The following is a 15,233-nucleotide window of genomic DNA, read 5'->3' on the forward strand; positions in this document are numbered from 1 at the left end:
ACGCTCTTCTAATCTGGTCGGCGATCAAGAATCTTGTCGAATCATACGTCGATCACTTCTACTCGGATGAAAACTCTGTTAAATCCGATACTGAGCTCCAATCTTGGTGGGACGAGATCAAGAACAAGGGTCACTCTGACAAGAGGAACGAACCTTGGTGGCCGAAACTGAACACCAAAGAGGAATTATCCGAGATCCTCACCACGATGATATGGATAGCCTCGGGGCAACATGCCGCCATCAATTTCGGGCAATACCCTTTCGGAGGATACGTCCCGAACCGGCCAACGCTTATGAGAAAACTCATTCCACAAGAGACGGACATGGATTACCACAACTTCATACTCAACCCTCAGTACGTTTTCCTCTCTTCTTTGCCCACAAAGCTCCAAGCAACGAAAGTAATGGCGGTCCAAGACACGCTATCTACTCATTCCATGGACGAAGAGTACTTGATCGAACTGGAAGACCTTCAACGGCATTGGATTCAAGATCAGAAAGTTCTGGAATTGTTCAAGAATTTCTCGGATGAGCTGAGGGAGATCGAGGAGATGATAGAAGGGAGGAACAAGGATAGGAAGCTCAAGAACAGAAGTGGGGCGGGAATCCCTCCGTATGAACTGCTTCTCCCTACGTCCGGACACGGAGTTACAGGCCGTGGAATTCCCAACAGCATCTCCATCTAATCTAAGAGAACTTGTTCCAGAGGTTCGGTCTGCAAAAATCTAGGCTGACAATCTGTGTTTGTTTTGGCGTTTTCAAACCGCAAACGCAGACGCAACTGGCAGAGTAAGATACTGCGGTGCGGTTGCGGCGGTGGATGTTTGATGAGTGATGGGAGACATTGGGTGTTAAACTCTGTAATATGAGGATAAATGAGAAGATACTTTTTTTTTAACTAAAAACTATTTTCAAAACTTAGGCCTATAGTATATAAAAACTTCAAAAGAATCTAATAAAATTTTATTGAATTTCTAAGATTGTAAATAATTAAATTTAAGTTGCTTACCGTATCTGTAAATAAATTTTGATTAATTTTAATGTTGAAAAAAATTAATAAATTAGTTTTAGCCATTGATATAAATTTTTTAAAATATAAGCTAATAAAGTTTTAACAATTTCATAAATTTAAAAAACAGTAGATTCAGTTACTTTTTACTTAGAAATCATAAATTAATAATTCAATATTAGTTTTTGTGTATGCTAAAATTTTAATATAAAAATTACGATTGTATGACATTCTTTTTTCTGTTATCAACCATAATAACAACTGTGTGGCGATTATAATTATTTTTATTTCATTTTGGGCTTTAAAATTCTCAAGTGTTGGAATCTTTTTCTTTAAGAAAGAAGCTACATTTATATTGTATTGCTATTTTTTTTATTATCATTTTAATGTAATCCTAAATGTTCCTATTAAACGATGTTTAAAGCGAAGATAGCCAATAAAAAAGGATGAAGATTTCACAAGTAATTTGAATTTTATTCATTTGAAAATAACATTCTAAAACCACAAAACCCATAAATAAGATTTGGAAAGTAAACTCCGACAACTAGACGATATAATGTTGTAACTTCATCATCACTTCACTTGTTTGTAGGAGGAGCCGCCGCATTCCCGGAACAACTGCTTTTGAGAAGTTGAGGAAAGAAAGGAATCATAGGAAACATCTTTGGCAAACAATTATCTTCTATAGCCGAAAACTCTTTGCAACACATTGGACCGATATGTCCAAAATGTCCCGTGAGAATTGACGTTGTGATTTCCACCAAACATCCCGGAATATTAATGAGAGATGACCAACATTTCGTGATATCAATCGGAAAACCGGGTGGGAAGATTCCGGGAAGATTCGGAAGTTGCTGCGGCTGCTGCACTTGGGCTATACCCGACCTTGCTAAATCACCGATACATAAAGCCACGACTAACATCGCAGAAAAGAGAGCTCGGGATTTGTTTTCCATCTCAATAAAATTTAAACTCTTACACCTTTTTTTTGGTTCTTCCCTAAGGAGATGTGCTTGGAAAAGAACAAGTGTATGAGATGTTGTGTGTAGCAGAAGAAGCATGGAATTTATAGGGTTAAAAGAGTAAAAACGTTACTTTTACAATGAAACAGCTCTTAGATCCCTTATAAAAAATCGAAGTCTTCAATGGTGGTAACTTCCTTCAAAGCGATAAATTAACTTGAATGAACTGTTGACTATAGTAAAAAAAACGTCTAGTAGTGATGTCAATATGGGTTGCCCAACCCATTTGGGCCCAACCCATTTGGATTTTAAAAATTATAGGTTTGGGTTGGGTCAACCCAATAATAATTGTTATATGGGTTGGGTTAACCCATAAAACCCATAACCACCTAATTAACCCATTTAATTTTCTCACAATAAACTTATTATCATTTAAACATAATAATCTTTGAGATATTTTTTTTAGTTCGTACACATATATCGGATTCTATTTGAAAATTATACTGATTTTTCGGATATCGGATTATCAATTTTTTCGGTACCGTTCGGTTCAAAAACGACAATGAGTTTTTCGTTTCAATTCGGAAACGATATCGATTATTTCGGTTTGATTCAGAAACGAAATCGATTTTTTGATTATGTTCGATTCGAAAACGATATCGATTTTTTCGATTCGGTTCGATTCGAAAACGATATCGATTTTTTCGATTCGGTTCGAAAATGGTGCTGATTTTTCGAATATCGGGGTTTTGAAATTTTCGGTACTATTCGATTCAAAAATGGTAACAAATTTTTTTGTTCGATTCAGAAACAAAATCGATTTTTTCGATTCGAAAACGAAATCGATTTTTTCGATTCGGTTCGATTCGAAAACGATATCGATTTTTTCGATTCGGTTCGATTCGAAAACGATATCGATTTTTTCGATTCGGTTCGATTAAAAAATGATATCGATTTTTTCGATTCGGTTCGATTCGAAAGCGATATCGATTTTTTCAATTCGGTTAAAAAATGGTACCGATTTTTCGAATATCGGGTTTTTGAAATTTTCGGTACTATTCAATTGGAAAATGGTAACAAATTTTTTGGTTCAATTCAAAAACGTTATCGATTTTTTTGGTTGTTCGGAAACGATACCGATTTTTTGGATATCAGGTTTCTAAACTTTTTGGTATGGTTCGATTCGAAAAAGGTAACGAGTTTTTCGGTTCGATTCGAAAACGATATCAATTTTTTTCGTTTTGATTTGAAAACGGTGCCAATTTTTTCGGTTCGGTTCAAAAACGATACCAAATATTTCGGTTCGATTCAAAAACGATAGCAAACTTTTCAATCCGATATTATATTTTTTAATTCGCATACATATATATGTTTATATATACGTACATATATAATATATATTTAAATATATATACAACGTATATTACTATTTATATATCTATATATAAGAATTTTAGTTATTATATAATAATATAGTGGGTTGAATGGGTTAATATAAATGTTAATGCTGATAATATAGTGGTTTTAATGGGTTGAATAACAAGGGTTGAATGGGTTAAAACCCACTTAACCCATTTAAAAAAATTACTAAACCATTTAGGTCAATAATCGGGTTGGGTCGGGTTAACCCGCATAACCCGACCCATTTTGACATCTCTATAGTCAAGTAATAAATTAATTTGAGTAAAAGTTATTTGTGTTAATAATGGTTAATGCCATTTCATGCATACGTGGAATTGAACAAAGAAATGACGGAGGAAACTTCTAGGTATATACCACTACAAAAAAAACCTGCATATAGCGACGGAATTTGCGACGGAAATTTTCGTCGCACAGAAAATTGCGACGGAATGTGACGATTTTACGACAGAATGTGGAAAAAAATTATCCGTCGCAAACAGTCGCAACATCCGTCGCAATTTGCTACGGTTTGCGACGGATAATTATATCACAACAAAGAAATAGATGATTTGCGACGGAAAATAAAAATTGCGACGGATTGCGACAGAATATTCCGTCGTTTGGTTTCATTTTTCGACGAAATTTTTTGAATTTTGGGCGCGTAAATTAATTTCATTTTGTGACGGATTACGACGGAAAATTCCGTCGCAAAACACAATATATCTTCTTCATCAGGCTTAAAAAATTTTCGGAAAAAAAAATAAAAATCGAAATTTTTTTTCTAAATCCTCCAAAGATCGCCAAATTTCTCCCATAAAGTAATATATATGTATTTATATATATATATGTGTGTATTTGATGTATTTGTGTGTGTTTATGTATGTGTATGTGTGTGTAAGTGAATGTGTATATATATGTGTGAATGTGTATGTGTGTGTTTATATATGTGTGTAAGTGAATGTGTATGTATGTGTGAATGTGTATGTGTGTGTGTTTATGTATGTGTATGTGTATATATATGTGAATGTGAATATGTATGTGTATGTATATGTGATTGTATGTGTATATGAATATGTGTATATGTGTGTGTTTATATGTATGTGTATGTGTTTGTGAAATGTATATGTGTATGTGTATGTGTTTGTGAAATGTATATGTGTATGTGTTTGGGAAATGTATATGTGTATGAGTATTTATGTATGTGTATATATGTGTATATGTGTGAATGTGTATGTGTGTTTGTGTATATGAAAATATGTGTATATATATATGTATGTATATTTGTATGTGTGTAATGTATGTGTATGAATGTATGTATATGGAATTATCCGTCATTTTCCGTCGCAAAACGCAGATTTTTTCCGTCGCACCCTTGCGACGGATTAACGACCGTTATACGTTTGCGACAGCGTTATAGCGACGGAAATAAGTCCGTCGCATTCCGTCGCAAATTCTTAATTGCGACAGATTTCCTTTATATTTGCGATGGATTTTTGCGTCGCTATATAACTGTTTTTTTGTAGTGTACAGTGACAATTAATAATATTATTTTTCGAAGAAAAACTATATATTGAAATCAGTATCCTATCTTTATAAATATGTCAATATACAATAATATTTAGGCTTCGCTGAATCATATTAGAATATAAATCTGGTTTAGTTCCGGTTTGATTTGTATTATTGAATCTCAAGAACAATTATTCATCACAACTATATTGGAATTATATTCTCATATATAAATTATATGTGAACGGATCCAAGATTGGGTGAGTTAATTAATAATGATATGACTATAACAGTTTGTAAAAGTGGCTTAATTATTATTCTCAATGTTGTGGTATTTATACAAGAGGTTTGACCTAATCACAATTATACACAAATACAAAAATACCCTCTATACGCCCCCTCAAGATGGAGCACCGGAGGTGACTCCAATCTTGACTCGCAACTGAAGAAAAGGAGGACCTGGGAGCGGTTTCGTGAGCGCATCCGCCAGTTGATCGGCTGCAGAGATATGAGCTACCCGAAGATCGCCACTCTCAACAAGACCACGAACAAATAAGTAATCCAAGGCAATGTGCTTCATACGAGAGTGAAAAACAGGATTCGCACTGAGATATGTAGCACCGAGATTGTCGCAATAGATCACTGGAGCGGATGGGGAAGGACAACCAAGCTCCGACAAGAGGGAGCCGACCCAGCAAACCTCGGCCGCCGTTGAGGCAACGGAACGATACTCTGCCTCGGTAGAAGAACGAGACAAACCCTTTTGCTTCTTAGAGGACCACGATATCGGATGACTGCCAAGATACACAATGTATGCGCCAGTGGATTTGAAATCGAATTTGTCACCAGTCCAATCAGCATCAGAGAACGCATGCAGGACCGGTGAGTTGGACGCCGAGAGAAAGATACCATGATCACGAGTACCCACAAGATACCGTAAAAGCCGCTTGACAGCCTACCAATGTTCATCGGTCGGAGAGTGCATGAACTGGGAGAGCTTATTGACAGCAAAGCTAATATCTGGACGTGTCAAGGAAAGATACTGTAGACTACCAACAATCGCCCGATACTCTGTCGGTTCAGAAAGAGCTGATCCAGATACCACCGTGAGTCGAGAGGACGCAGCCATCGGAGTTGCAACAGGTTTGGCTTCCGACATACGAGCACGAGAAAGAATATCACCAATGTATTTGCGTTGAGTGAGAAGGATACCTGTGTCCGAGCGAGAGGCTTCAACACCGAGAAAATAAGAAAGCATACCAAGGTCCTTCAGAAAAAATCGAGCAGCAAGATCTGAGATAAACTTTTCCAAATGCGTTGAGCAACTCCCCGTGATAATGAGATCGTCTACATAGACGAGTACAAACAACTGAACCGGGCCCATGTGAAGGATAAATAATGAAGCATCCGCGACAGAATTCTGAAACCCACTCTGGAGAAGAAAATGACGAAGCTCCGAATACCAGGCACGAGGCGCCTGTTTGAGACCATAAATTGCCTTCCGAAGTTTGCAGACCAACTGTGGTGAAGCATGATCGATGAAACCCGGAGGTTGAGACATGTACACTTCTTCACTGAGATTACCTTGCAAGAAGGCGTTGTTCACGTCAAGCTGACGCAAAGTCCACCCACGAGATACAGCAAGACTAAGAACAACACGAATAGTTGTGGGTTTCACAACCGGGCTAAACGTCTCATGATAGTCAACGCCTGGGCGTTGATGAAAGCCTTTAGCAACCAAGCGAGCCTTGTATCGATCAACCGAGCCATCCGGTTTACGCTTGATACGAAAAACCCAACGGCAACCCACAACGTTAGACGCGTCAGAGCTCGGAACAAGATCCCAAGTGTTGTTCCGACAGAGAGCTTGAAACTCCTCCGTCATAGCAGCGCGCCAATTCGGATCCTTAATGGCTTGAGTGACGGATGAAGGTTCAATGTCCGACGTATCTGCAACAGAGGCCATAAGAGTGTACCTCGGATTAGGCATGAGAATATTATTTTTGGACCTCGTCTGCATCGGGTGAGTATTTCTCGGTACACAATCAACAGACGCATCAACATCTACAGATTCCGGAGCAATGAGATCTGCAGAAACAGAATCAGCAGGGGTCGGACAAGAGTCTAAATCACGAGCAGACCCATCCGCTGGCAGCAGCAATGCTGGACTATCGCATAAGCCTAATGAGTCGGGCGGTGAAGAACCGGAGCCCGGGGACTGAACTGGGGATGAAGCGACGAGTGGCTGCTGAAACGCAGTGACATGCCGACCAAAGGGAGCCACTGGAGACGAGGAGACAGGTTCAACAGACGAAGGAGAGGACTGACTCGTGAGACCAGAAAACGGAAAAACAGTTTCATGGAATTGAACATGACGTGACACAAATACACGAGAAGAAACTAGATCAAGACAAAAATATGCACTCTGAGTGGGAGAATAACCGAGAAAGACAAAGCCTTAGATCTGGGATCAAGCTTATGTGAGGAATACGGACGAAGCCAAGGATAACACAAACAACCAAAGACACGAAGTTTAGAGTAATTAGGAGAGGATAAGAAAAGACGCTCATACGGACTAGACATATCAAGAACCAGTGTTGGCATTTGATTAATGAGATACACCGCGGTCGAAAAGGCAAAAGACCAATAGGAAGTAGGAATAGACGCGTGCGTGAGAAGAGATAATCCAATTTCAACAATATGTCGATGACGACGCTCAGATATACCATTGTGCTCAGGAGTATGCGGAGGAGTAGTAAGATGAGAGATGCCATGAGAGGCAAGAAAGGAAGATAAAGCGAGAAACTCACCACCATTGTCACTATATAGAGTAACAATTTTCGAATTGAATTTGTTCTCGACTAATGGCTTAAAGCGTTCAAAAGTGGCTCGAACATCAGATTTGCGTTTCAAGGGATAAAGCCAAGAATACCGAGTAAAGTGGTCGACAAAAAGAACGTAATATTTGAAACCATCAATCGAAGAGATAGGCGACATCCATACATCAGAAAAGACAATCTCAAGCGGTTTAAAAGAAGTGAGAGTCGAGGAAGAAAAGGAAAGCTTATGACTTTTATTAATATTGCAAGAATGATAAGGAAAAATAGAAGAATCCCGAGACAAAGGTAACTTGAACTTAGACACGACACTTTTTAAAATAGATAACGCAGGATGACCTAGACGAAGATGCCACTCGGACAAAGTGGACTGAGAACACGACAAAGCCTGAGGAGACTCAACTAGAGAACCAGATAACGGCCACTCATACACTCCATCCTTACTTCGACCTCGTAGGATTGGCGCCCCCGTGATGCGATCCTTCACCTGAAATCCAGAAGACGAAAATACCACAGAAACATCATTAGTAGAGCATAGCTTGTTCACCGAAACCAGATTTTTGCACAAGCCCGGAACACATAAAACATCGTCAAGATGAACCGAGCGAGACGAGGTGGGGATAGAGATAGAACCAGTGTGAGTGATCGGATGACTCGAGCCATCACCAACGACGACATCCTCACCACCGGAATAAGGATTGTGAATGGCAAGATTGTGAAGATCCGTAGTAATGTGATGCGAAGCACCACTGTCGAGAAGCCACTGATCGGGTTCATACGAAGAATGAACAGCAGCGTGGGCTCTCGGCTGCCACGACCTTGGAGAAGGAGACCATGAGGCGGAGCCAGGAGAACTTCCCGAAGCGGCAACAAGGTTGAATTGGTAACAACGACTAGCACTGTGTCCGACGGTGCCACATGCTTGGCATCGTCCTTGGTAACCTCGCGGGCGCGAGTGCTGAGCAGAACCCCGAGGAGTAAAGCGATGATCCTGGCGAGACATCGGTCGCGGTGCAGAGCGATACGGAGGGCGAGGGCCGAATCGATGCTGCTGTTGTGTCCGAGTATCAACAGCGTGAGCCGAAACGGGAAAGGCTGCAGAAGGAACCGAAGCCGAGATGTGAAGCTTGGCTTCATGATTCAACAACTTTTCATGCAATTCACTGATGGAAATAGCAGTATCCCGAGCCTGAACAACATCAATTACAGGTTTGAACTCTTCCGGCAAACCATCAAGGATCGCTTCGAGTACATCTTCGTGATCCATCGGTTTTCCAAGTAAAGCTAACTCATCTGACTTCATGGTAACAAATCGAAAATACTCATTGACAGATTGAGATCCTTTCACGCGTCGACAGTTCTTTGCCGTAAATATCGGCGAGTGTTTTCCAAGCCTGACGCACAGAGGCTGATCGGACAATGAGGGGCTGAAGTTCGACGACAATGGTGCCGAGAAGTGTGCTGAATAACATACGATCTTGCTGTTTCCAAGGTGCAAAAGCAGGATTATCAACGCTGATTCCATCAGCAATAACGGTGGCAGAAGGCACGGTGAGAGTATCATCAATGAAACAAATTAAATTATGAGCCTCAAGGAGAGATCGCACTTGAATACTCCACGTAATATAGTTGGAGTGTGATAGCTTGGTGATATTAGACATGTTGACAAAGATCAATGACTTTTGCGGTGTTGCCGGGTCGAACGTGGCGACGGTTTCAGAAGTGCGAGAAGCAGATGCATCATCAGAAGCCATGGTTGACGAGAGACGAAGTAGTATCCAGCCGAAAAAAAAACTTAGGGTTTCACAAGCTCTGATACCATATAACAGTTTGTAAAAGTGGCTTAATTATTATTCTCAATGTTGTGGTATTTATACAAGAGGTTTGACCTAATCACAATTATACACAAATACAAAAATACCCTCTATAATGACAAAATTTATTTTTAACTCACGTTCGAGTTTTCATTTGGAGATAGTATTCATCTGGACTTTTCCAATTTTATGAAAGATGTATTTGGATCGAAGGTTTGGTAAATTTACAGATTATCAAAAAAAAAATTCTTGGAATGGTTGATAAAAAAATTTGTTAAACCCAAAAAATTTCGAAGATATCTTTAGTTTTATTAAATTGCAAATAATAATCTAAAATCATCAAAACACATTAGAAAAAAATAAAAGGTAACAACTAGGCTACATCATAGTGCAACTTATCATCACTTCACTTATTTCTAGGAGAAGCCGCAATATTTCCAGAGCTAACCGTTTTTTAGAAATTGAAGAAAAAATGAATTTTAAGAAACATGGCAAACAAATCGTAGCGAACCGAAAAATACGATATTTTTTCCGATCCGAACTATACAGAATTCTCTGATCGGTAATAAAACAGAAACGAATTAAATTTAAAAAAAAAATCCAAAAAAACCAAAATTTTTAAGAAAAATTATTTTATTTTAAGAAAAACTAAAATCAAATTGAATCGAATATGATATAATAACTGATTTATAAATCCAAAAGAACCAAATCGAATCATTGCGAAACACCCACCCCTACGTGTAACACATTGGACCGTTAACGATACATTTTGTGATATCAATAGGCAAGATTTCGGAAAGATTTGGAAGTTGTTGCGGTTGCTGCAATTCGGCTAAACTTGGCCTTACCAAATCAATGATACATAAAGTTGTGAATAGTATCAAAGAAAAGAGAATTCTAGATTTGTTTTCCATGTCAAGAAAATTTAACCAAAAGATAAGTTGAAATTGGTTGAAAAGAAATAAGTATTTGGGATGGTATGATTAGGTAAATAAATATGGAATTTATAGGATTAATAATTAAATGTTATAATTAAGGAAATTTTTTTTTAAATTTAATAATTTATTCAAATCTTATCAATAATGTTAGGCCTTACGACCCATGTTGGTGAACAAAGTGAAACCCTCCTCGTGAAGGAGAGGTGAATGCTTCACGATACGCGGCGTTTTGTTAGCAAGGGTTAATGAAACCCTAAGGCTTCGTCTTCATTCGATCTTCATCGGAGAAAAAGAGAGACACAGAGGAGAGAGAGAGGCGATTGCGGCGAGTGCATGGCGGAGGACTTTCGGTAGTTCGCCGAGGCTGCTCGAGGTGTAGATCGGTAAGATCGTGGTAAGATCTTGGTTGTTTCTTTCTCCTGGTTCTCGATTCTTCTCGGTGAGGCTCCGGATTGTGGAGATCCGCCGAGCTTCTGTTTTTCCGCTGCTGTACTGTTCTTCTAGTGGATTCGCCGGCGCCGTTCCGGCCGAGATGTAGGCCCGAGCTCCGCTCGGTAACCGAACTCGTTAAAACTCCGGTGTCGTTTCTTCTTCTTGCACGAACGAGCGTCAGAACGGCCATGAGAACTCGATACCGACTTCACAAATAAATATATGAATTTTTTTTATCTCATACAAAATATATCAATTTGCAATTTTCTCCAAAATTTTTATAACAAATCTAATGAAGTTAATTGGGACTGGATAGTGGATAACGATTTGCCGCGAAGGGTATTGACATGACTTGTCGAATTTTTCCATGTTACCATCACATGACGAAATTTTTTCATGGTATTAATAATATTAAAATTAAAATAAAATTAAAATAAAATTAAAATAAATAAAAATTTAAAATTTAAAATTTTAAAGTAAAAATTAAAGATTTAAAATTAAAAATTTATATGTATTTATATATGTGTATATATATATAATATTAAAATGTATATATATATATATTGAAATATATATATGTAAATCTGTATATGTATGCCTATGTTTTAAGTTTTTAATTTTAATTTTAATATTATATTCATTTTTATTTTATTTTATTAATGATATGGAAAATTTTTGCTATATGACACTAATGTGGAAAATTCGATCAACCAAATCAGCATCGTTTATCGAAAAATGTTATCTAATTACGTGTAGAAATTTGAAAAAAATTGTAAATTAATGTATTTTTTGCAAGAAGAAATGTATTTATTGATAAGATTTTAACCGATTCATGTTTTTATTTAGAATTTTTAATGAATTCTCAACCGTCGATCTTACCAATGCGTAATTACCAAATATCATTTAATGTTTTTTTTCCAGCTTTTAAGATCAAAACCGCCGAGCTCCGATTTTCACCATTATTATCGTATTCGTATTCGTATTAACCTGAAAAAGATTTCCTCGAAACGTCTTCGATTAAACCTCCAATGACGGATTCTCCCGCTGAAAGGGAGCGAATCGCCTCCCGCCGAGACGCCTTTGCTCGATTCGAGTTAACTTCTCGTGGGTCAATCGGTGGAGCAATGGCGGCGGAGAGAGTGTGGACACCGAAGACGATGACGTCAATCGGACGACGCAGAGGCTCAAGATGTTTCTGACGTTCCTAGGGTTCAAAGAATCGTCGGTTCTCGGTTTGGTCTTGTCGTGGACGGCTTTCGTCCGATCGGCGTAGCACTTCCGGTGACGGTTTTGGAGCAGAGCCATTGCCCGGGATGTGAGAAGTACGAGTACAAGAATTTCGAGCTCGATATCGTCGTTTCGCAGGCGTGTTTGCCCGGTGTTTCTCTTATTTGCGTCTCGCATAATCTGGGGAAGCATGGGGTGAGGAAAGTTTCTATTCGTGGATCAACTCAACTCAGTGGACGACTCAAAGATCGATACATCAAACAGATTACGGTCTGCGGTTTGACTTTTTCTGGGTTTCAAATCCGATCAAAATCCTCTTTAGATGATTCATGAATGCTGCCTTCTGTGCGATTCAGTGGCGTAACGTGATGTTGTTTTGTAAACTCACTTCCTGATTTGTAGGATGATCGATTCTTGGTTTCGAAACATTTCTGCCGGTTCTTCTTTCTTGTTGTATCCAAAAGGTGGTTTATCTTTTTTCATATTGCAGGTTTCTGTGAGATTGCTTGCGATTTGGTCGCTGCCATGCTTTGCTTTGAAAGCTGCTCGAGAGACCATACGGATTCTGTATGTACCTCACGAGCCATGGTGGCTCTCTGCTGCTATTCTCTCGTCTTTGACCTTGCCGTGGACTTATCTGAGCACCATTAGTCGGTTCGAAACAATCATATGGGTTGCATGCAGCCACGAGAATTTCTTCTCACAGAGCTCCAGCAATGGCGTCAGACTGTTCACAGATGAGGCCTTCCTCGAGCGGGCGGATTCGCCTATTCCGGAAGCGAATTGGCATCTCATAAACACAATATTCTTCTTCATTGACCGTATACATCAGAATATCTCGCATCTCTTTTACTTCAACCCATGTCACAGAATCGACAAGTTTTGCTTGCTGTGTCTTCCATGGCTTCAGGAAAGAATATGGTGCAAACACCCGATACTGTAATCTATTAAAAACTGAAATCAACCTTCTTCTTTTTCATCAGTTGCGTATTTTAAAACATCTATTCATCTCCTTAAGGTCGGAAATCCCTGAGAACCAAAGACAGCCTTAGAGATATGCCCACAAGTCCCACCACACAGATCGCTCCCAAAAGATTGAAAGTGAAAAGAAAAAAAAACATATATATAAACATGAATACAATAGATGCATGATGATCTGATTTAGGTTAGCTAGAGAGACATGAAAACTAGCACAAATCCTAAATGGGTTCATCTCGAGAAAGCTATTATAGGCTGATGAAATGGAAGTCCTAATACACACTGATTGATTATATCTACAATTTCAGAGAGTATACCAATAACCAGAATCCGGATGCTATGCTAGTCAATTTAAAGAGGAAAAGCTCGAGAGACAACGGATGAGGACATCAATACTAACCCGTTAATCTCATGAAGCAGGCAAAAGGTTTGTATGGGTACCTGACCTCTAGTAGCCAGAAGGCAGAAGGGGTACACTAATCAGAGGTTCTATAAAATCCACTGTATGTGCAGGTGGTGGGTGACCCCCCCTGAAACTGCTTGCTTCTTTAGACTGCATCGACATTCGCAATGTCATGAAAGGTCTCTGGAGCAAAGTTCAAAGCTCGAATCTTCTAAAATCACAGTGAAATATATATATATATATAATCTCCCCCTTACAAGGAGGGTCCATGAAGAGGTGAGTAGCAACTTAGACAATGCAAAACAAAGCAATCTCCACATCACCAAACATATATTTCTTTCAAGGTTAAAACCAGACCATGTCTATTTACTTTCACTCCCTAACACCTTAGGGCTTATTAGAACAAAAGTCTACATGAAGACGTGAAAACAATTGAATTGAAGGGAAAAAACGTAAAATGTCAATAGAGTTAACCATGCGTATATTTGGTAAACAGTCATGCAAAGACCCGAAAATTACTATGCAGATTGCAACTGCATTTCCCTTCAACTGCTGCCGTGATTCGTGAACTCTCAAAAGACTTGAATGACAGAAAAACAAATCAAGAGAACATTAATTTCCCTAGAAGTAGCTCAAATCCTAATGCCTTTTGAAAAGGTTACTGAGGCAACAGAACTAAGATAAACTATTTCCAGAGAAATGTCAGCCAAATTTAATCAAGTTATCACCCCTTCAAACATCAAAACTATAAATTACCTTCTGAGATTCAACGGGCAATTGTCAATTTCTTCTTCAATGACAAGCTAAGAATGTCACCTCCACTTCACACCAGTATTTCTTGCAAACACAATGTCGACATTAAAACACGGTGGATAAAGATGTGCATTGGGGAAAAGAGTAGTTTCTATCACTCGTAACAAAATCCAATGTAGTTATATTCAATAACATTATAAGCTACATACACAAGTTTCAGCAGAAATGAGTTTTTTTCAGATGAGGCTGTCATGTCACACCTTGCAGGGTAAGCATTGTCACAGGAGCAGCTGCACCTCTAACTGATCACCCTAGCTTGGAAACACATTTAACCTGCAAGGAATCTAGTGGAAAATGGGAGGAAAATACTCTTCCAAATCACCAAGAATCCCTGAGGGAAAAAGAAAAAAAGGCATGAATGGTGGTAGTCTTGACATACAAGTGTTCCCAACCTCCACTTAATGAGCAACCTTTGCCTCAGAGGTGGTAATCTAAAGGTCTTGGAGAGTACGGATCTAGATCACCAGCAGCTATTTTCAGTCAGGAACCAGGCTTTAACCGAATAAACCACCAGACCCTAGTTCAGCTTGCGTCAATTCCTTTCTTCGCTGCTCTTCCAATGGATCAGGGCTCTTCAACATCCTCCTCATTCGCCTTTAACACAGGAAAAATATTAGACAAAAAGAACAAGAAACATATGAAAGTAAACCAGTAAACATTAACTCTTATGAATATCTCTACACCTGTCTTGAGCATGTTGGGCAGGGAAAGTAGGCATGAAATCCTTGGATTTCGGCAGAGGGACTTCACGGAACCATTCATGCTTAAGTGCAGCCTCTGCGGTTATTCTCTGTAAAATGTATCTCGCACACCCCAAAGTCAACATAACATCCAGGTCCAAAATGGATACACCTAAATGCAGATGCATAATCTATTACCTTCTCAGGATCATAAGTAAGAAGCTTGTTCAGCA

The 15,233-nt window shown here is 38.8% G+C and overlaps 4 protein-coding genes across 9 annotated transcripts in view; 1 reads left to right on the plus strand and 3 right to left on the minus strand.

Moving 5' to 3' along the window:
• LOC104807899 (lipoxygenase 6, chloroplastic-like) overlaps positions 1 to 896 on the plus strand; it is a 26,870-nt gene extending 25,974 nt beyond the window's left edge. Inside the window, exon 10 of the mRNA XM_010533338.2 lies at positions 3 to 896. Within this exon, the coding sequence (XP_010531640.1) occupies positions 3 to 686 (684 nt within the window). The 3' untranslated portion in view covers positions 687 to 896. The remainder of the gene's footprint in view (positions 1 to 2) is intronic.
• Positions 897 to 1,550: 654 nt separating this feature from the next.
• Positions 1,551 to 2,010, minus strand: LOC104807891. The gene has a single exon (XM_010533324.1). The coding sequence runs from the start codon at positions 1,963 to 1,965 to the stop codon at positions 1,588 to 1,590; it is 378 nt and encodes a 125-aa protein (XP_010531626.1). The 5' UTR covers positions 1,966 to 2,010; the 3' UTR covers positions 1,551 to 1,587.
• Positions 2,011 to 5,278: 3,268 nt separating this feature from the next.
• LOC104807900 lies at positions 5,279 to 9,469 on the minus strand. Its single transcript, XM_010533341.1, has 4 exons — positions 9,119 to 9,469; positions 8,055 to 9,012; positions 5,838 to 7,278; positions 5,279 to 5,672 (listed from the first exon to the last, which is right to left on the minus strand). Exons 1-4 carry the CDS (start codon positions 9,467 to 9,469, stop codon positions 5,279 to 5,281), a joined length of 3,144 nt encoding a protein of 1,047 aa, XP_010531643.1.
• A 3,759-nt stretch (positions 9,470 to 13,228) lies between these two features.
• The window catches only part of LOC104807892 (cyclin-dependent kinase G-2), a 5,748-nt gene continuing 3,743 nt past the window's right edge, over positions 13,229 to 15,233 (minus strand). Inside the window, exons 5-9 of one of the 6 annotated variants that reach the window (XM_019201905.1) lie at positions 15,199 to 15,233; positions 15,004 to 15,110; positions 14,713 to 14,914; positions 14,264 to 14,604; positions 13,229 to 13,657 (exon numbers count right to left, since the gene is read on the minus strand). In XM_019201905.1, the coding sequence (XP_019057450.1) occupies positions 14,815 to 14,914; positions 15,004 to 15,110; positions 15,199 to 15,233 (242 nt within the window). In that variant the 3' untranslated portion in view covers positions 13,229 to 13,657; positions 14,264 to 14,604; positions 14,713 to 14,814. Of the gene's footprint in view, positions 13,658 to 14,263; positions 14,915 to 15,003; positions 15,111 to 15,198 lie in introns of those variants that run through there. The other 5 variants (XM_019201903.1, XM_019201904.1, XM_019201902.1 and 2 more) reach the window with 5 other exon arrangements.

Source organism: Tarenaya hassleriana, unplaced genomic scaffold (assembly GCF_000463585.1).
Source record: "Tarenaya hassleriana unplaced genomic scaffold, ASM46358v1 Cleome130, whole genome shotgun sequence".
NCBI lineage: Eukaryota > Viridiplantae > Streptophyta > Magnoliopsida > Brassicales > Cleomaceae > Tarenaya > Tarenaya hassleriana.

Excerpts from the sequence above, each read along its gene's own strand:
- LOC104807900 (XM_010533341.1), bottom strand. The coding sequence starts at position 9,469 with ATGGCTTCTGATGATGCATCTGCTTCTCGCACTTCTGAAACCGTCGCC. Across the intron at positions 7,279-8,054 it reads CGAGTGGCATCTTCGTCTAG|TTTCTTCTCGTGTATTTGTG; the intron begins GTCATCCTGCGT and ends GTCTTGATCTAG. Across the intron at positions 5,673-5,837 it reads TCTCCGACCGATGAACATTG|TCATCCGATATCGTGGTCCT; the intron begins GTAGGCTGTCAA and ends GTATCTTGGCAG.
- LOC104807891 (XM_010533324.1), bottom strand. The coding sequence starts at position 1,965 with ATGGAAAACAAATCCCGAGCTCTCTTTTCTGCGATGTTAGTCGTGGCT.